The following is a 13,485-nucleotide window of genomic DNA, read 5'->3' as shown; positions in this document are numbered from 1 at the left end:
CCTATATATTATATATGTTATCTATATAACCCTATATATTATACATGTTCTCTGTATAACCCTATATATTATATATGTTCTCTATATAACCCTATATATTATACATGTTCTCTGTATAACCCTATATATTATATATGTTATCTATATAACCCTATATATTATATATGTTCTCTATATAACCCTATATATTATATATGTTCTCTATATAACCCTATATATTATATATGTTCTCTATATAACCCTATATATTATATATGTTATCTGTATAACCCTATATATTCTGGATGTTCTCTGTATAAACCTATATATTCTATATGTTCTCTATCTCTGTAGTGGTCTCTGGAACGTTCCCTATATAACCCAGGTCTACATGATAAAGGGGTCAGTCTTGAGAGGTAGACTGTCTCAGGTCAGTCTGTACAGCCAGGAGGGGATGGACCCTGATATGGTGTTCTGCAGGGCCGTACGAGACCAGGTATATATTATATATGTAATGTTATATATGTAATGTAATGTTATATATGATATATTATGATATGTACCCTGATATGGTGTTCTGCAGGGCCGTACGAGACCAGGTATATATTATATATGTAATGTTATATATGTAATGTAATGTTATATATGATATATTATGATATGGACCCTGATATGGTGTTCTGCAGGGCCGTACGAGACCAGGTATATATTATATATGTAATGTTATATATGTAATGTAATGTTATATATGATATATTATGATATGGACCCTGATAAGGTGTCTGCAAGGCTGGGAGATACCATTTGTTTATATATACAGTACCAGTCAAAAGTTTTGGGCACACCTACTCATTCTCAGGTTTTTCTTACTGTTTTCTACATTGTAAAAAATAAATAAAATAAAAAAAGTGATAACATTAAAGCTATGAAATAACACATATGGAGTCATGTAGTAACCAAAAACGTGTTAAACAAATCATTTTAGATTATTCAAAGTAGCCACCCTTTGCCTTGATGACAGCTTTGCACACTCAGTAACAGAAAGGTTGCTAGATCGAATCCCCTGACAAGGTAAAAATCTGACCCACTGTTCCTAGGCGACAACCTCATGAAGTTGGTTGAGAGAATGCCAAGAGTGTGCAAAGCTGTCATCAAGGGAAAGGTGTGGCTACTTTGAAGAATCTCAAATATAAAATATATGTTGATTTGTTTAACACTTTTTTGGGTTACTACATGATTCCATATGTGTTATTTCATAGTTTTGATGTCTTCACTATTATTCTACAATGTAGAAAATAGAGAAAAACCCTTGAATGAGTGTATCAATATACCCAGTCACTACAAAGAAAAAGGCATCCTCCCTAACTCAGTTGCCGGAGAGGAAGGAAACCGCTCAGGGATTTCATCAAGCCAATGGTGACGTTAAAACAGTTTGTGTTTTAACCTTTTCACACATACCAACAAACGGGTGTGATCATTCTCCATGGTCCCTGCAGCTCAAACCGGTGTGATTAGATTATTTAGAACGTCCAGTTTCGATTGACTCAACAGTTATCATTTGACCTGTTCTTTCACAGAAACATTTTGTTTGTCCTGAATGTGACCAGTTTATTTTTGGATGCAATGTTCAGACATTCACAGAAGTAGTGACACTGATCATCCAAACCGCTGAGGAAAGATGTTAAACAAGCGGTCATATATAGAGCTCTCTATTGTTGTTAGAAAATAAAACTTGTTAAAAAATAATTTGAAATTGACAAGTTGAAACACAGCCTATAGATAATTAGCAGGCAGCGTGCCTTGGTTTGAGGGCAGCGCGGGTTAAGACTAGGTGCTGCTTTGGCAGGAACTACTGAGGATCCGTAATAAACCCCAGGAAGAGTAGCTGCTGCCTTGACAGGAACTACTGAGGATCCGTAATAAACCCCAGGAAGAGTAGCTGCTGCCTTGACAGGAACTAATGGGGATCCATAATAAACCCCAGGAAGAGCAGCTGCTGCCTTGGCAGGAACTAATGGGGATCCATAATAAACCCCAGGAAGAGTAGCTGCTGCCTTGGCAGGAACTAATGGAGATCCATAATAAACCCCAGGAAGAGTAGCTGCTGCCTTGGCAGGAACTAATGGGGATCCATAATAAACCCCAGGAAGAGTAGCTGCTGCCTTGGCAGGAACTAATGGGGATCCATAATAAACCCCAGGAAGAGTAGCTGCTGCCTTGGCAGGAACTAATGGGGATCCATAATAAACCCCAGGAAGAGTAGCTGCTGCCTTGGCAGGAACTAATGGGGATCCATAATAAACCCCAGGAAGAGTAGCTGCTGCCTTGGCAGGAACTAATGGGGATCCATAATAAACCCCAGGAAGAGTAGCTGCTGCCTTGGCAGGAACTAAAGGGGATCCATAATAAATACAAAAGTTAAACTTCAAGACCCATGGCCCAGCGTCGTCCGGGTTAGTGGAGGGTTTGGCCGGCAGGGATGTCCTTGTCCCATTGTGCACTAGCGACTCCTGTGGCGGGCCGGGCGCAGTGCACACTGACACGGTAGCCAGGTTCACGGTGTTTCCTCCGACACATTGACGTGGCTTCTAGGTTAAGTGGGCATTGTGTGAAGAAACACTGCAGCTTGGCTGGGTTGTGTTTCGGAGGACGCACGGCTCTTGCCCTTCGCCTCTCCCGAGTCCGTACGGGAGTTGCAGCGATGAGACAAGACTGTATCTACCAATTGGATACCATGAAATTGGGGAGAAAAATGGGTTAAAAAAAACGAGAGGGAAACCTGGTCCAAGAAGACAGTGAATGTTGCCCAGTTACAGTTTTGACTTAAATGTGCTTAAAAATCTATGGCACATTGTTTAGCGATGATCAACAACCAGAAGAATTATGACAAGAATAAATGGGCAAATATTGACCCAGTAAGACTCACAGCTCTTAGAGACCCAGTAAGACTCACAGCTCTTAGAGACCCAGTAAGACTCACAGCTCTTAGAGACCCAGTAAGACTCACAGCTCTTAGAGACCCAGTAAGACTCACAGCTCTTAGAGACCCAGTAAGACTCACAGCTCTTAGAGACCCAGTAAGACTCACAGCTCTTAGAGACCCAGTAAGACTCACAGCTCTTAGAGACCCAGAAAGACTCACAGCTCTTGGAGACCCAGTAAGACTCACAGCTCTTAGAGACCCAGGAAGACTCACAGCTCTTAGAGACCCAGGAAGACTCACAGCTCTTAGAGACCCAGAAAGACTCACAGCTCTTAGAGACCCAGTAAGACTCACAGCTCTTAGAGACTCACAGCTCTTAGAGACCCAGAAAGACTCACAGCTCTTAGAGACCCAGTAAGACTCTCAGCTCTTAGAGACCCAGTAAGACTCACAGCTCTTAGAGACCCAGTAAGACTCACAGCTCTTAGAGACCCAGAAAGACTCACAGCTCTTAGAGACCCAGTAAGACTCACAGCTCTTAGAGACCCAGAAAGACTCACAGCTCTTAGAGACCCAGAAAGACGCACAGCTCTTAGAGACCCAGTAAGACTCACAGCTCTTAGAGACCCAGAAAGACTCACAGCTCTTAGAGACCCAGAAAGACTCACAGCTCTTAGAGACCCAGAAAGACTCACAGCTCTTAGAGACCCAGAAAGACTCACAGCTCTTAGAGACCCAGTAAGACTCACAGCTCTTAGAGACCCAGAAAGACTCACAGCTCTTAGAGACCCAGAAAGACTCACAGCTCTTAGAGACCCAGAAAGACTCACAGCTCTTAGAGACCCAGTAAGACTCACAGCTCTTAGAGACCCAGGAAGACTCACAGCTCTTAGAGACCCAGTAAGACTCACAGCTCTTAGAGACTCACAGCTCTTAGAGACCCAGAAAGACTCACAGCTCTTAGAGACCCAGTAAGACTCACAGCTCTTAGAGACCCAGTAAGACTCACAGCTCTTAGAGACCCAGAAAGACTCACAGCTCTTAGAGACCCAGAAAGACTCACAGCTCTTAGAGACCCAGGAAGACTCACAGCTCTTAGAGACCCAGGAAGACTCACAGCTCTTAGAGACCCAGTAAGACTCACAGCTCTTAGAGACCCAGAAAGACTCACAGCTCTTAGAGACCCAGAAAGACTCTCAGCTCTTAGAGACTCACAGCTCTTAGAGACCCAGTAAGACTCTCAGCTCTTAGAGACTCTCAGCTCTTAGAGACCCAGTAAGACTCTCAGCTCTTAGAGACCCAGTAAGACTCACAGCTCTTAGAGACCCAGGAAGACTCACAGCTCTTAGAGACCCAGAAAGACTCACAGCTCTTAGAGACCCAGGAAGACTCACAGCTCTTAGAGACCCAGTAAGACTCACAGCTCTTAGAGACCCAGAAAGACTCACAGCTCTTAGAGACCCAGAAAGACTCACAGCTCTTAGAGACCCAGTAAGACTCTCAGCTCTTAGAGACTCTCAGCTCTTAGAGACCCAGTAAGACTCTCAGCTCTTAGAGACCCAGTAAGACTCACAGCTCTTAGAGACCCAGGAAGACTCACAGCTCTTAGAGACCCAGAAAGACTCACAGCTCTTAGAGACCCAGTAAGACTCACAGCTCTTAGAGACCCAGAAAGACTCACAGCTCTTAGAGACCCAGTAAGACTCACAGCTCTTAGAGACCCAGAAAGACTCACAGCTCTTAGAGACCCAGTAAGACTCACAGCTCTTAGAGACCCAGTAAGACTCACATCTCTTAGAGACCCAGTAAGACTCTCAGCTCTTAGAGACCCAGAAAGACTCTCAGCTCTTAGAGACCCAGTAAGACTCACAGCTCTTAGAGACCCAGTAAGACTCTCAGCTCTTAGAGACCCAGTAAGACTCACAGCTCTTAGAGACCCAGTAAGACTCACAGCTCTTAGAGACCCAGAAAGACTCTCAGCTCTTAGAGACCCAGTAAGACTCACAGCTCTTAGAGACCCAGTAAGACTCTCAGCTCTTAGAGACCCAGAAAGACTCTCAGCTCTTAGAGACCCAGTAAGACTCTCAGCTCTTAGAGACCCAGTAAGACTCTCAGCTCTTAGAGACTCACAGCTCTTAGAGACCCAGGAAGACTCACAGCTCTTAGAGACCCAGGAAGACTCACAGCTCTTAGAGACCCAGTAAGACTCACAGCTCTTAGAGACCCAGTAAGACTCACAGCTCTTAGAGACCCAGGAAGACTCACAGCTCTTAGAGACCCAGTAAGACTCACAGCTCTTAGAGACCCAGTAAGACTCACAGCTCTTAGAGACCCAGTAAGACTCACAGCTCTTAGAGACCCAGTAAGACTCACAGCTCTTAGAGACCCAGGAAGACTCACAGCTCTTAGAGACCCAGAAAGACTCACAGCTCTTAGAGACCCAGTAAGAATCTCAGCTGTAATCGCTGCGGTGATTCTGTATTGACTCGGGGGTTTGAATACTTATCAAGATATGTTTGTTAGATTCTTTTTACAAATGTTAGTGTTTCTTCCACTTGGATATTCCAGAGTGTTTCGTGTCGATCATTGACACAAAATGACAATTCAATCCATTTTAAACCCACTTTGTAACACACAAATGTGAAGAAGTGGAGTGTTTGGAGTACTTTCTGAAGGCCCTGTACATCACCGTATATATGAATGTCTGTATTTCCTGTTACAGGGAGTGTTTATGTTTGTGTCTAATCGGGATGAGTTTGTCTGTATTTCCTGTTACAGGGAGTGTTTATGTTTGTGTCTAATCGGGATGAGTTTGGTCGTCTCGTCTCCTCCTCCAACTACAACACCAGTAGACTGCATCCGGACATGTGGCAGATCTTTGACAACCCTCTGGTGAGAACACACACACACACCATCTCTCACTCACTCACTCACTCACTCACTCACTCACTCACTCACTCACTCACTCACTCACTCACTCACTCACACACACACACACACACACACACACACACACACACACACATTATATATGTTGTAGGACTGGAAGGAGAAGTATAACCATGATAATATATATTATATATGTTATATATATGTTGTAGGACTAGAAGGAGAAGTATAACCATGATAATATATATTATATATATGTTGTAGGACTGGAAGGAGAAGTATAACCATGATAATATATGTTATATATATGTTGTAGGACAGGAAGGAGAAGTATAACCATGATAATATATATTATATATATGTTGTAGGACTGGAAGGAGAAGTATATCCATGATAATATATGTTATATATATGTTGTAGGACAGGAAGGAGAAGTATAACCATGATTATATATGTTATATATATGTTATATATATGTTGTAGGACTGGAAGGAGAAGTATATCCATGATTATATATGTTATATATGTTATATATATGTTGTAGGACAGGAAGGAGAAGTATATCCATGATAATATATGTTATATATGTTATATATATGTTATATATATGTTATATATATGTTGTAGGACAGGAAGGAGAAGTATATCCATGATAATATATGTTATATATATGTTATATATATGTTGTAGGACAGGAAGGAGAAGTATAACCATGATAATATATGTTATATATATGTTATATATATGTTATATATATGTTATATATATGTTGTAGGACAGGAAGGAGAAGTATAACCATGATAATATATAATATATGTTATATATATGTTATATATATGTTATATATATGTTGTAGGACAGGAAGGAGAAGTATATCCATGATAATATATGTTATATATATGTTATATATATGTTGTAGGACAGGAAGGAGAAGTATAACCATGATAATATATGTTATATATATGTTATATATATGTTATATATATGTTATATATATGTTGTAGGACAGGAAGGAGAAGTATAACCATGATAATATATGTTATATATATGTTATATATATGTTATATATATGTTATATATATGTTGTAGGACAGGAAGGAGAAGTATAACCATGATAATATATGTTATATATATGTTATATATATGTTATATATATGTTATATATATGTTGTAGGACTGGAAGGAGAAGTATAACCATGATAATATATGTTATATATATGTTGTAGGACAGGAAGGAGAAGTATATCCATGATAATATATGTTATATATGTTATATATATGTTATATATATGTTATATATATGTTGTAGGACAGGAAGGAGAAGTATATCCATGATAATATATGTTATATATATGTTGTAGGACAGGAAGGAGAAGTATAACCATGATAATATATGTTATATATATGTTATATATATGTTGTAGGACAGGAAGGAGAAGTATATCCATGATAATATATGTTATATATATGTTATATATATGTTATATATATGTTGTAGGACAGGAAGGAGAAGTATAACCATGATAATATATGTTATATATATGTTATATATATGTTATATATATGTTGTAGGACTGGAAGCAGAAGTATATCCATGAAAACTACTCTATGATCTTTGAAGACAACCAGACCATCGTGGAGCAGCCGTGTCCTGATGTGTACTGGTTCCCGTCCTTTACAGACAGGATGTGTGATGATCTGGTGGAAACCATGGAAGACCTTGGAGAATGGAGCGGGGGAAGACATACGGTATGGGGGGAGAGGAGGAGGTGGTGGAGGGAGAGGTGGAGGGAGAGGGGGAGGTGGAGGAGAGAGGAGGACGAGGAGGAGGAGGGGGAGGTTGAGGAGGGAGAGGAGGAGGGGGGAAGAGGGAGAGGAGGAGGGGGAGGAGGAGGATGAGGAGGTGGTGGAGGAGGAGGTGGGGGAGGAGGAGGAGGGGGAAGACATACGGTATGGAGGGAGAGGAGGAGGGGGGGAGGTTGAGGAGGGAGAGGAGGACGGGGGAAGAGGGAGAGGAGGATGAGGAGGGGGGGGGGGAGGAGGAGTGGGAAGACATACGGTATGGAGGGAGAGGAGGAGGAGGAGGAAGACCAATGAGAGGGAGAGAGAGTGTCTGTGACGACTATGTCTCTGGTCAACTGTTTTCTTGTTTGTTCCAGGATGAGCGTCTTGCAGGCGGCTACGAGAACGTCCCGACTGTAGATATTCACATGAACCAGATTGGCTTTGAGAAGGAGTGGCTCAAGTTCCTGAAAGAGTACATCAGTCCTGTCACTGAGAAACTTTACCCAGGGTACTTCCCCAAGGTACACCCAATCACACACCTGTATCTGAATCAACAAATCACATTGCAGTAAAGAGGACTTATTTTTTCTTTAAAATGTAGGAGTCTTGCGATGCCCTAAGACATATCCTCAGTAATGACTCATACCTTGCTCTCCTGTGGTACTGCTCCACCAGGGCCTCGTACTTTGCCCTCTTTCTTTCGTTGGCGTCCTCAAATGTGCTACTTACCCAGGTTGGCTTTCAGCTCCCAGTCTTCAGCTGTTGTGAGAAGACTTGTGGAGGTTCTGGTAGGTGGTGTTGGCTTTCCCCTGGCTCTGACAAATGCGATGGCCTGCTTTGATTTGCTGTTTCCATGGTATCCACAATGGCTTTAGCGACTCTCCCCTGGTCGTGGCACCAGCGGTAGCGACTCTCCCCTGGTCGTGGCACCAGCGGTAGCGACTCTCCCCTGGTCGTGGCACCAGCGGTAGCGTCTCTCACCTGGTCGTGACACCAGCGGTAGCGTCTCTCCCCTGGTCGTGGCACCAGCGGTAGCGTCTCTCACCTGGTCGTGGCACCAGCGGTAGCGTCTCTCCCCTGGTCGTGGCACCAGCGGTAGCGTCTCTCACCTGGTCGTGGCACCAGCGGTAGCGACTCTCCCCTGGTCGTGGCACCAGCGGTAGCGACTTTCCCCTGGTCGTGGCACCAGCGGTAGCGACTCTCACCTGGTCGTGGCACCAGCGGTAGCGACTCTCACCTGGTCGTGGCACCAGCGGTAGCGACTTTCCCCTGGTCGTGGCACCAGCGGTAGCGACTCTCACCTGGTCGTGGCACCAGCGGTAGCGACTCTCACCTGGTCGTGGCACCAGCGGTAGCGACTCTCACCTGGTCGTGGCACCAGCGGTAGCGACTCTCACCTGGTCGTGGCACCAGCGGTAGGTAGCAACTCTCCCCTGGTCGTGGCACCAGCGGTAGGTAGCGACTCTCACCTGGTCGTGACACCAGCGGTAGGTAGCGACTCTCACCTGGTCGTGGCACCAGCGGTAGGTAGCGACTCTCACCTGGTCGTGGCACCAGCGGTAGGTAGCGACTCTCACCTGGTCGTGGCACCAGCGGTAGGTAGCGACTCTCACCTGGTCGTGGCACCAGCGGTAGGTAGCGACTCTCACCTGGTCGTGGCACCAGCGGTAGGTAGCGACTCTCACCTGGTCGTGGCACCAGCGGTAGGTAGCGACTCTCACCTGGTCGTGGCACCAGCGGTAGGTAGCGACTCTCACCTGGTCGTGGCACCAGCGGTAGGTAGCGACTCTCACCTGGTCGTGGCACCAGCGGTAGGTAGCGACTCTCCCCTGGTCGTGGCACCAGCGGTAGCGACTCTCACCTGGTCGTGGCACCAGCGGTAGAAACTCTCACCTGGTCGTGGCACCAGCGGTAGCGACTCTCACCTGGTCGTGGCACCAGCGGTAGGTAGCGACTCTCACCTGGCCGTGGCACCAGCGGTAGGTAGCGACTCTCACCTGGTCGTGACACCAGCGGTAGCGACTCTCACCTGGTCGTGGCACCAGCGGTAGCGACTCTCACCTGGTCGTGGCACCAGCGGTAGCGACTCTCACCTGGTCGTGGCACCAGCGGTAGCGACTCTCACCTGGTCGTGGCACCAGCGGTAGCGACTCTCACCTGGTCGTGGCACCAGCGGTAGCAACTCTCCCCTGGTCGTGGCACCAGCGGTAGCGACTCTCCCCTGGTCGTGGCACCAGCGGTAGCGGCTCTCCCCTGGTCGTGGCACCAGCGGTAGCGTCTCTCACCTGGTCGTGACACCAGCGGTAGCGTCTCTCCCCTGGTCGTGGCACCAGCGGTAGCGTCTCTCACCTGGTCGTGGCACCAGCGGTAGCGACTCTCCCCTGGTCGTGGCACCAGCGGTAGCGACTTTCCCCTGGTCGTGGCACCAGCGGTAGCGACTCTCACCTGGTCGTGGCACCAGCGGTAGCGACTCTCACCTGGTCGTGGCACCAGCGGTAGCGACTTTCCCCTGGTCGTGGCACCAGCGGTAGCGAATCTCGCCTGGTCGTGGCACCAGCGGTAGCGACTCTCACCTGGTCGTGGCACCAGCGGTAGCGACTCTCACCTGGTCGTGGCACCAGCGGTAGCGACTCTCACCTGGTCGTGGCACCAGCGGTAGGTAGCGACTCTCCCCTGGTCGTGGCACCAGCGGTAGGTAGCGACTCTCACCTGGTCGTGACACCAGCGGTAGGTAGCGACTCTCACCTGGTCGTGGCACCAGCGGTAGGTAGCGACTCTCACCTGGTCGTGGCACCAGCGGTAGGTAGCGACTCTCACCTGGTCGTGGCACCAGCGGTAGGTAGCGACTCTCACCTGGTCGTGGCACCAGCGGTAGGTAGCGACTCTCACCTGGTCGTGGCACCAGCGGTAGGTAGCGACTCTCACCTGGTCGTGGCACCAGCGGTAGGTAGCGACTCTCACCTGGTCGTGGCACCAGCGGTAGGTAGCGACTCTCACCTGGTCGTGGCACCAGCGGTAGGTAGCGACTCTCACCTGGTCGTGGCACCAGCGGTAGGTAGCGACTCTCCCCTGGTCGTGGCACCAGCGGTAGCGACTCTCACCTGGTCGTGGCACCAGCGGTAGCAACTCTCACCTGGTCGTGGCACCAGCGGTAGCGACTCTCACCTGGTCGTGGCACCAGCGGTAGGTAGCGACTCTCACCTGGCCGTGGCACCAGCGGTAGGTAGCGACTCTCACCTGGTCGTGACACCAGCGGTAGCGACTCTCACCTGGTCGTGGCACCAGCGGTAGCGACTCTCACCTGGTCGTGGCACCAGCGGTAGCGACTCTCACCTGGTCGTGGCACCAGCGGTAGCGACTCTCACCTGGTCGTGACACCAGCGGTAGCGACTCTCACCTGGTCGTGACACCAGCGGTAGGTAGCGACTCTCACCTGGTCGTGGCACCAGCGGTAGCGACTCTCACCTGGTCGTGACACCAGCGGTAGCGACTCTCACCTGGTCGTGGCACCAGCGGTAGCGACTCTCACCTGGTCGTGACACCAGCGGTAGCGACTCTCACCTGGTCGTGACACCAGCGGTAGGTAGCGACTCTCACCTGGTCGTGGCACCAGCGGTAGTGACTCTCACCTGGTCGTGGCACCAGCGGTAGCGACTCTCACCTGGTCGTGGCACCAGCGGTAGCGACTCTCACCTGGTCGTGGCACCAGCGGTAGCGACTCTCACCTGGTCGTGGCACCAGCGGTAGCGACTCTCACCTGGTCGTGGCACCAGCGGTAGCGACTCTCACCTGGTCGTGGCACCAGCGGTAGGTAGCGACTCTCCCCTGGTCGTGGCACCAGCGGTAGGTAGCGACTCTCACCTGGTCGTGACACCAGCGGTAGGTAGCGACTCTCACCTGGTCGTGGCACCAGCGGTAGGTAGCGACTCTCACCTGGTCGTGGCACCAGCGGTAGGTAGCGACTCTCACCTGGTCGTGGCACCAGCGGTAGGTAGCGACTCTCACCTGGTCGTGGCACCAGCGGTAGCGACTCTCACCTGGTCGTGGCACCAGCGGTAGCGACTCTCACCTGGTCGTGGCACCAGCGGTAGCGACTCTCACCTGGTCGTGGCACCAGCGGTAGGTAGCGACTCTCACCTGGTCGTGGCACCAGCGGTAGGTAGCGACTCTCACCTGGTCGTGGCACCAGCGGTAGGTAGCGACTCTCACCTGGTCGTGGCACCAGCGGTAGGTAGCGACTCTCCCCTGGTCGTGGCACCAGCGGTAGCGACTCTCACCTGGTCGTGGCACCAGCGGTAGCGACTCTCACCTGGTCGTGGCACCAGCGGTAGGTAGCGACTCTCACCTGGTCGTGGCACCAGCGGTAGGTAGCGACTCTCACCTGGTCGTGGCACCAGCGGTAGGTAGCGACTCTCACCTGGTCGTGACACCAGCGGTAGCGACTCTCACCTGGTCGTGGCACCAGCGGTAGGTAGCGACTCTCACCTGGTCGTGGCACCAGCGGTAGCGACTCTCACCTGGTCGTGGCACCAGCGGTAGCGACTCTCACCTGGTCGTGGCACCAGCGGTAGGTAGCGACTCTCACCTGGTCGTGGCACCAGCGGTAGGTAGCGACTCTCACCTGGTCGTGACACCAGCGGTAGCGACTCTCACCTGGTCGTGGCACCAGCGGTAGGTAGCGACTCTCACCTGGTCGTGGCACCAGCGGTAGCGACTCTCACCTGGTCGTGGCACCAGCGGTAGCGACTCTCACCTGGTCGTGACACCAGCGGTAGCGACTCTCACCTGGTCGTGACACCAGCGGTAGGTAGCGACTCTCACCTGGTCGTGGCACCAGCGGTAGCGACTCTCACCTGGTCGTGACACCAGCGGTAGCGACTCTCACCTGGTCGTGACACCAGCGGTAGGTAGCGACTCTCACCTGGTCGTGGCACCAGCGGTAGGTAGCGACTCTCACCTGGTCGTGACACCAGCGGTAGCGACTCTCACCTGGTCGTGACACCAGCGGTAGCGACTCTCACCTGGTCGTGACACCAGCGGTAGGTAGCGACCCTCACCTGGTCGTGGCACCAGCGGTAGGTAGCGACTCTCACCTGGTCGTGGCACCAGCGGTAGCGACTCACCTGGTCGTGACACCAGCGGTAGCGACTCACCTGGTCGTGACACCAGCGGTAGGTAGCGACTCTCACCTGGTCGTGGCACCAGCGGTAGTGACTCTCACCTGGTCGTGGCACCAGCGGTAGCGACTCTCTCCTGGTCGTGGCACCAGCGATTGCGACTCTCCCCTGGTCGTGGCACCAGCGGTAGCGACTCTCACCTGGTCGTGGCACCAGCGGTAGCGACTCTCTCCTGGTCGTGGCACCAGCGATTGCGACTCTCCCCTGGTCGTGGCACCAGCGGTAGGTAGCGACTCTCACCTGGTCGTGGCACCAGCGGTAGGTAGCGACTCTCACCTGGTCGTGACACCAGCGGTAGGTAGCGACTCTCACCTGGTCGTGGCACCAGCGGTAGGTAGCGACTCTCACCTGGTCGTGGCACCAGCGGTAGGTAGCGACTCTCACCTGGTCGTGGCACCAGCGGTAGGTAGCGACTCTCACCTGGTCGTGGCACCAGCGGTAGCGACTCTCACCTGGTCGTGGCGGTAGCGACTCTCCCCTGGTCGTGGCACCAGCGGTAGCGACTCTCCCCTGGTCGTGGCACCAGCGGTAGCGACTCTCCCCTGGTCGTGGCACCAGCGGTAGGTAGCGACTCTCCCCTGGTCGTGGCACCAGCGGTAGCGTCTCTCACCTGGTCGTGGCACCAGCGGTAGCGACTCTCACCTGGTCGTGGCACCAGCGGTAGGTAGCGACTCTCACCTGGTCGTGGCACCAGCGGTAGGTAGCGACTCTCACCTGGTCGTGGCACCAGCG

At 50.3% G+C, this 13,485-nt stretch overlaps 1 protein-coding gene across 1 annotated transcript in view; it reads left to right on the top strand.

Annotated features, from left to right (window-relative positions):
- plod3 (procollagen-lysine, 2-oxoglutarate 5-dioxygenase 3) overlaps nucleotides 1-13,485 on the top strand; it is a 67,248-nt gene that overhangs the window by 34,499 nt on the left and 19,264 nt on the right. Inside the window, exons 13-16 of the mRNA XM_071379016.1 lie at nucleotides 334-475; nucleotides 5,681-5,794; nucleotides 7,364-7,540; nucleotides 7,951-8,097. Of these exons, the coding sequence (XP_071235117.1) occupies nucleotides 334-475; nucleotides 5,681-5,794; nucleotides 7,364-7,540; nucleotides 7,951-8,097 (580 nt within the window). The remainder of the gene's footprint in view (nucleotides 1-333; nucleotides 476-5,680; nucleotides 5,795-7,363; nucleotides 7,541-7,950; nucleotides 8,098-13,485) is intronic.

The sequence above is a fragment of the Salvelinus alpinus genome, chromosome 31 (assembly GCF_045679555.1).
Source record: "Salvelinus alpinus chromosome 31, SLU_Salpinus.1, whole genome shotgun sequence".
In the NCBI taxonomy this organism is placed as follows: Eukaryota; Metazoa; Chordata; class Actinopteri; order Salmoniformes; family Salmonidae; genus Salvelinus; species Salvelinus alpinus.
This window is presented reverse-complemented; position numbering and strand designations above follow the sequence as displayed.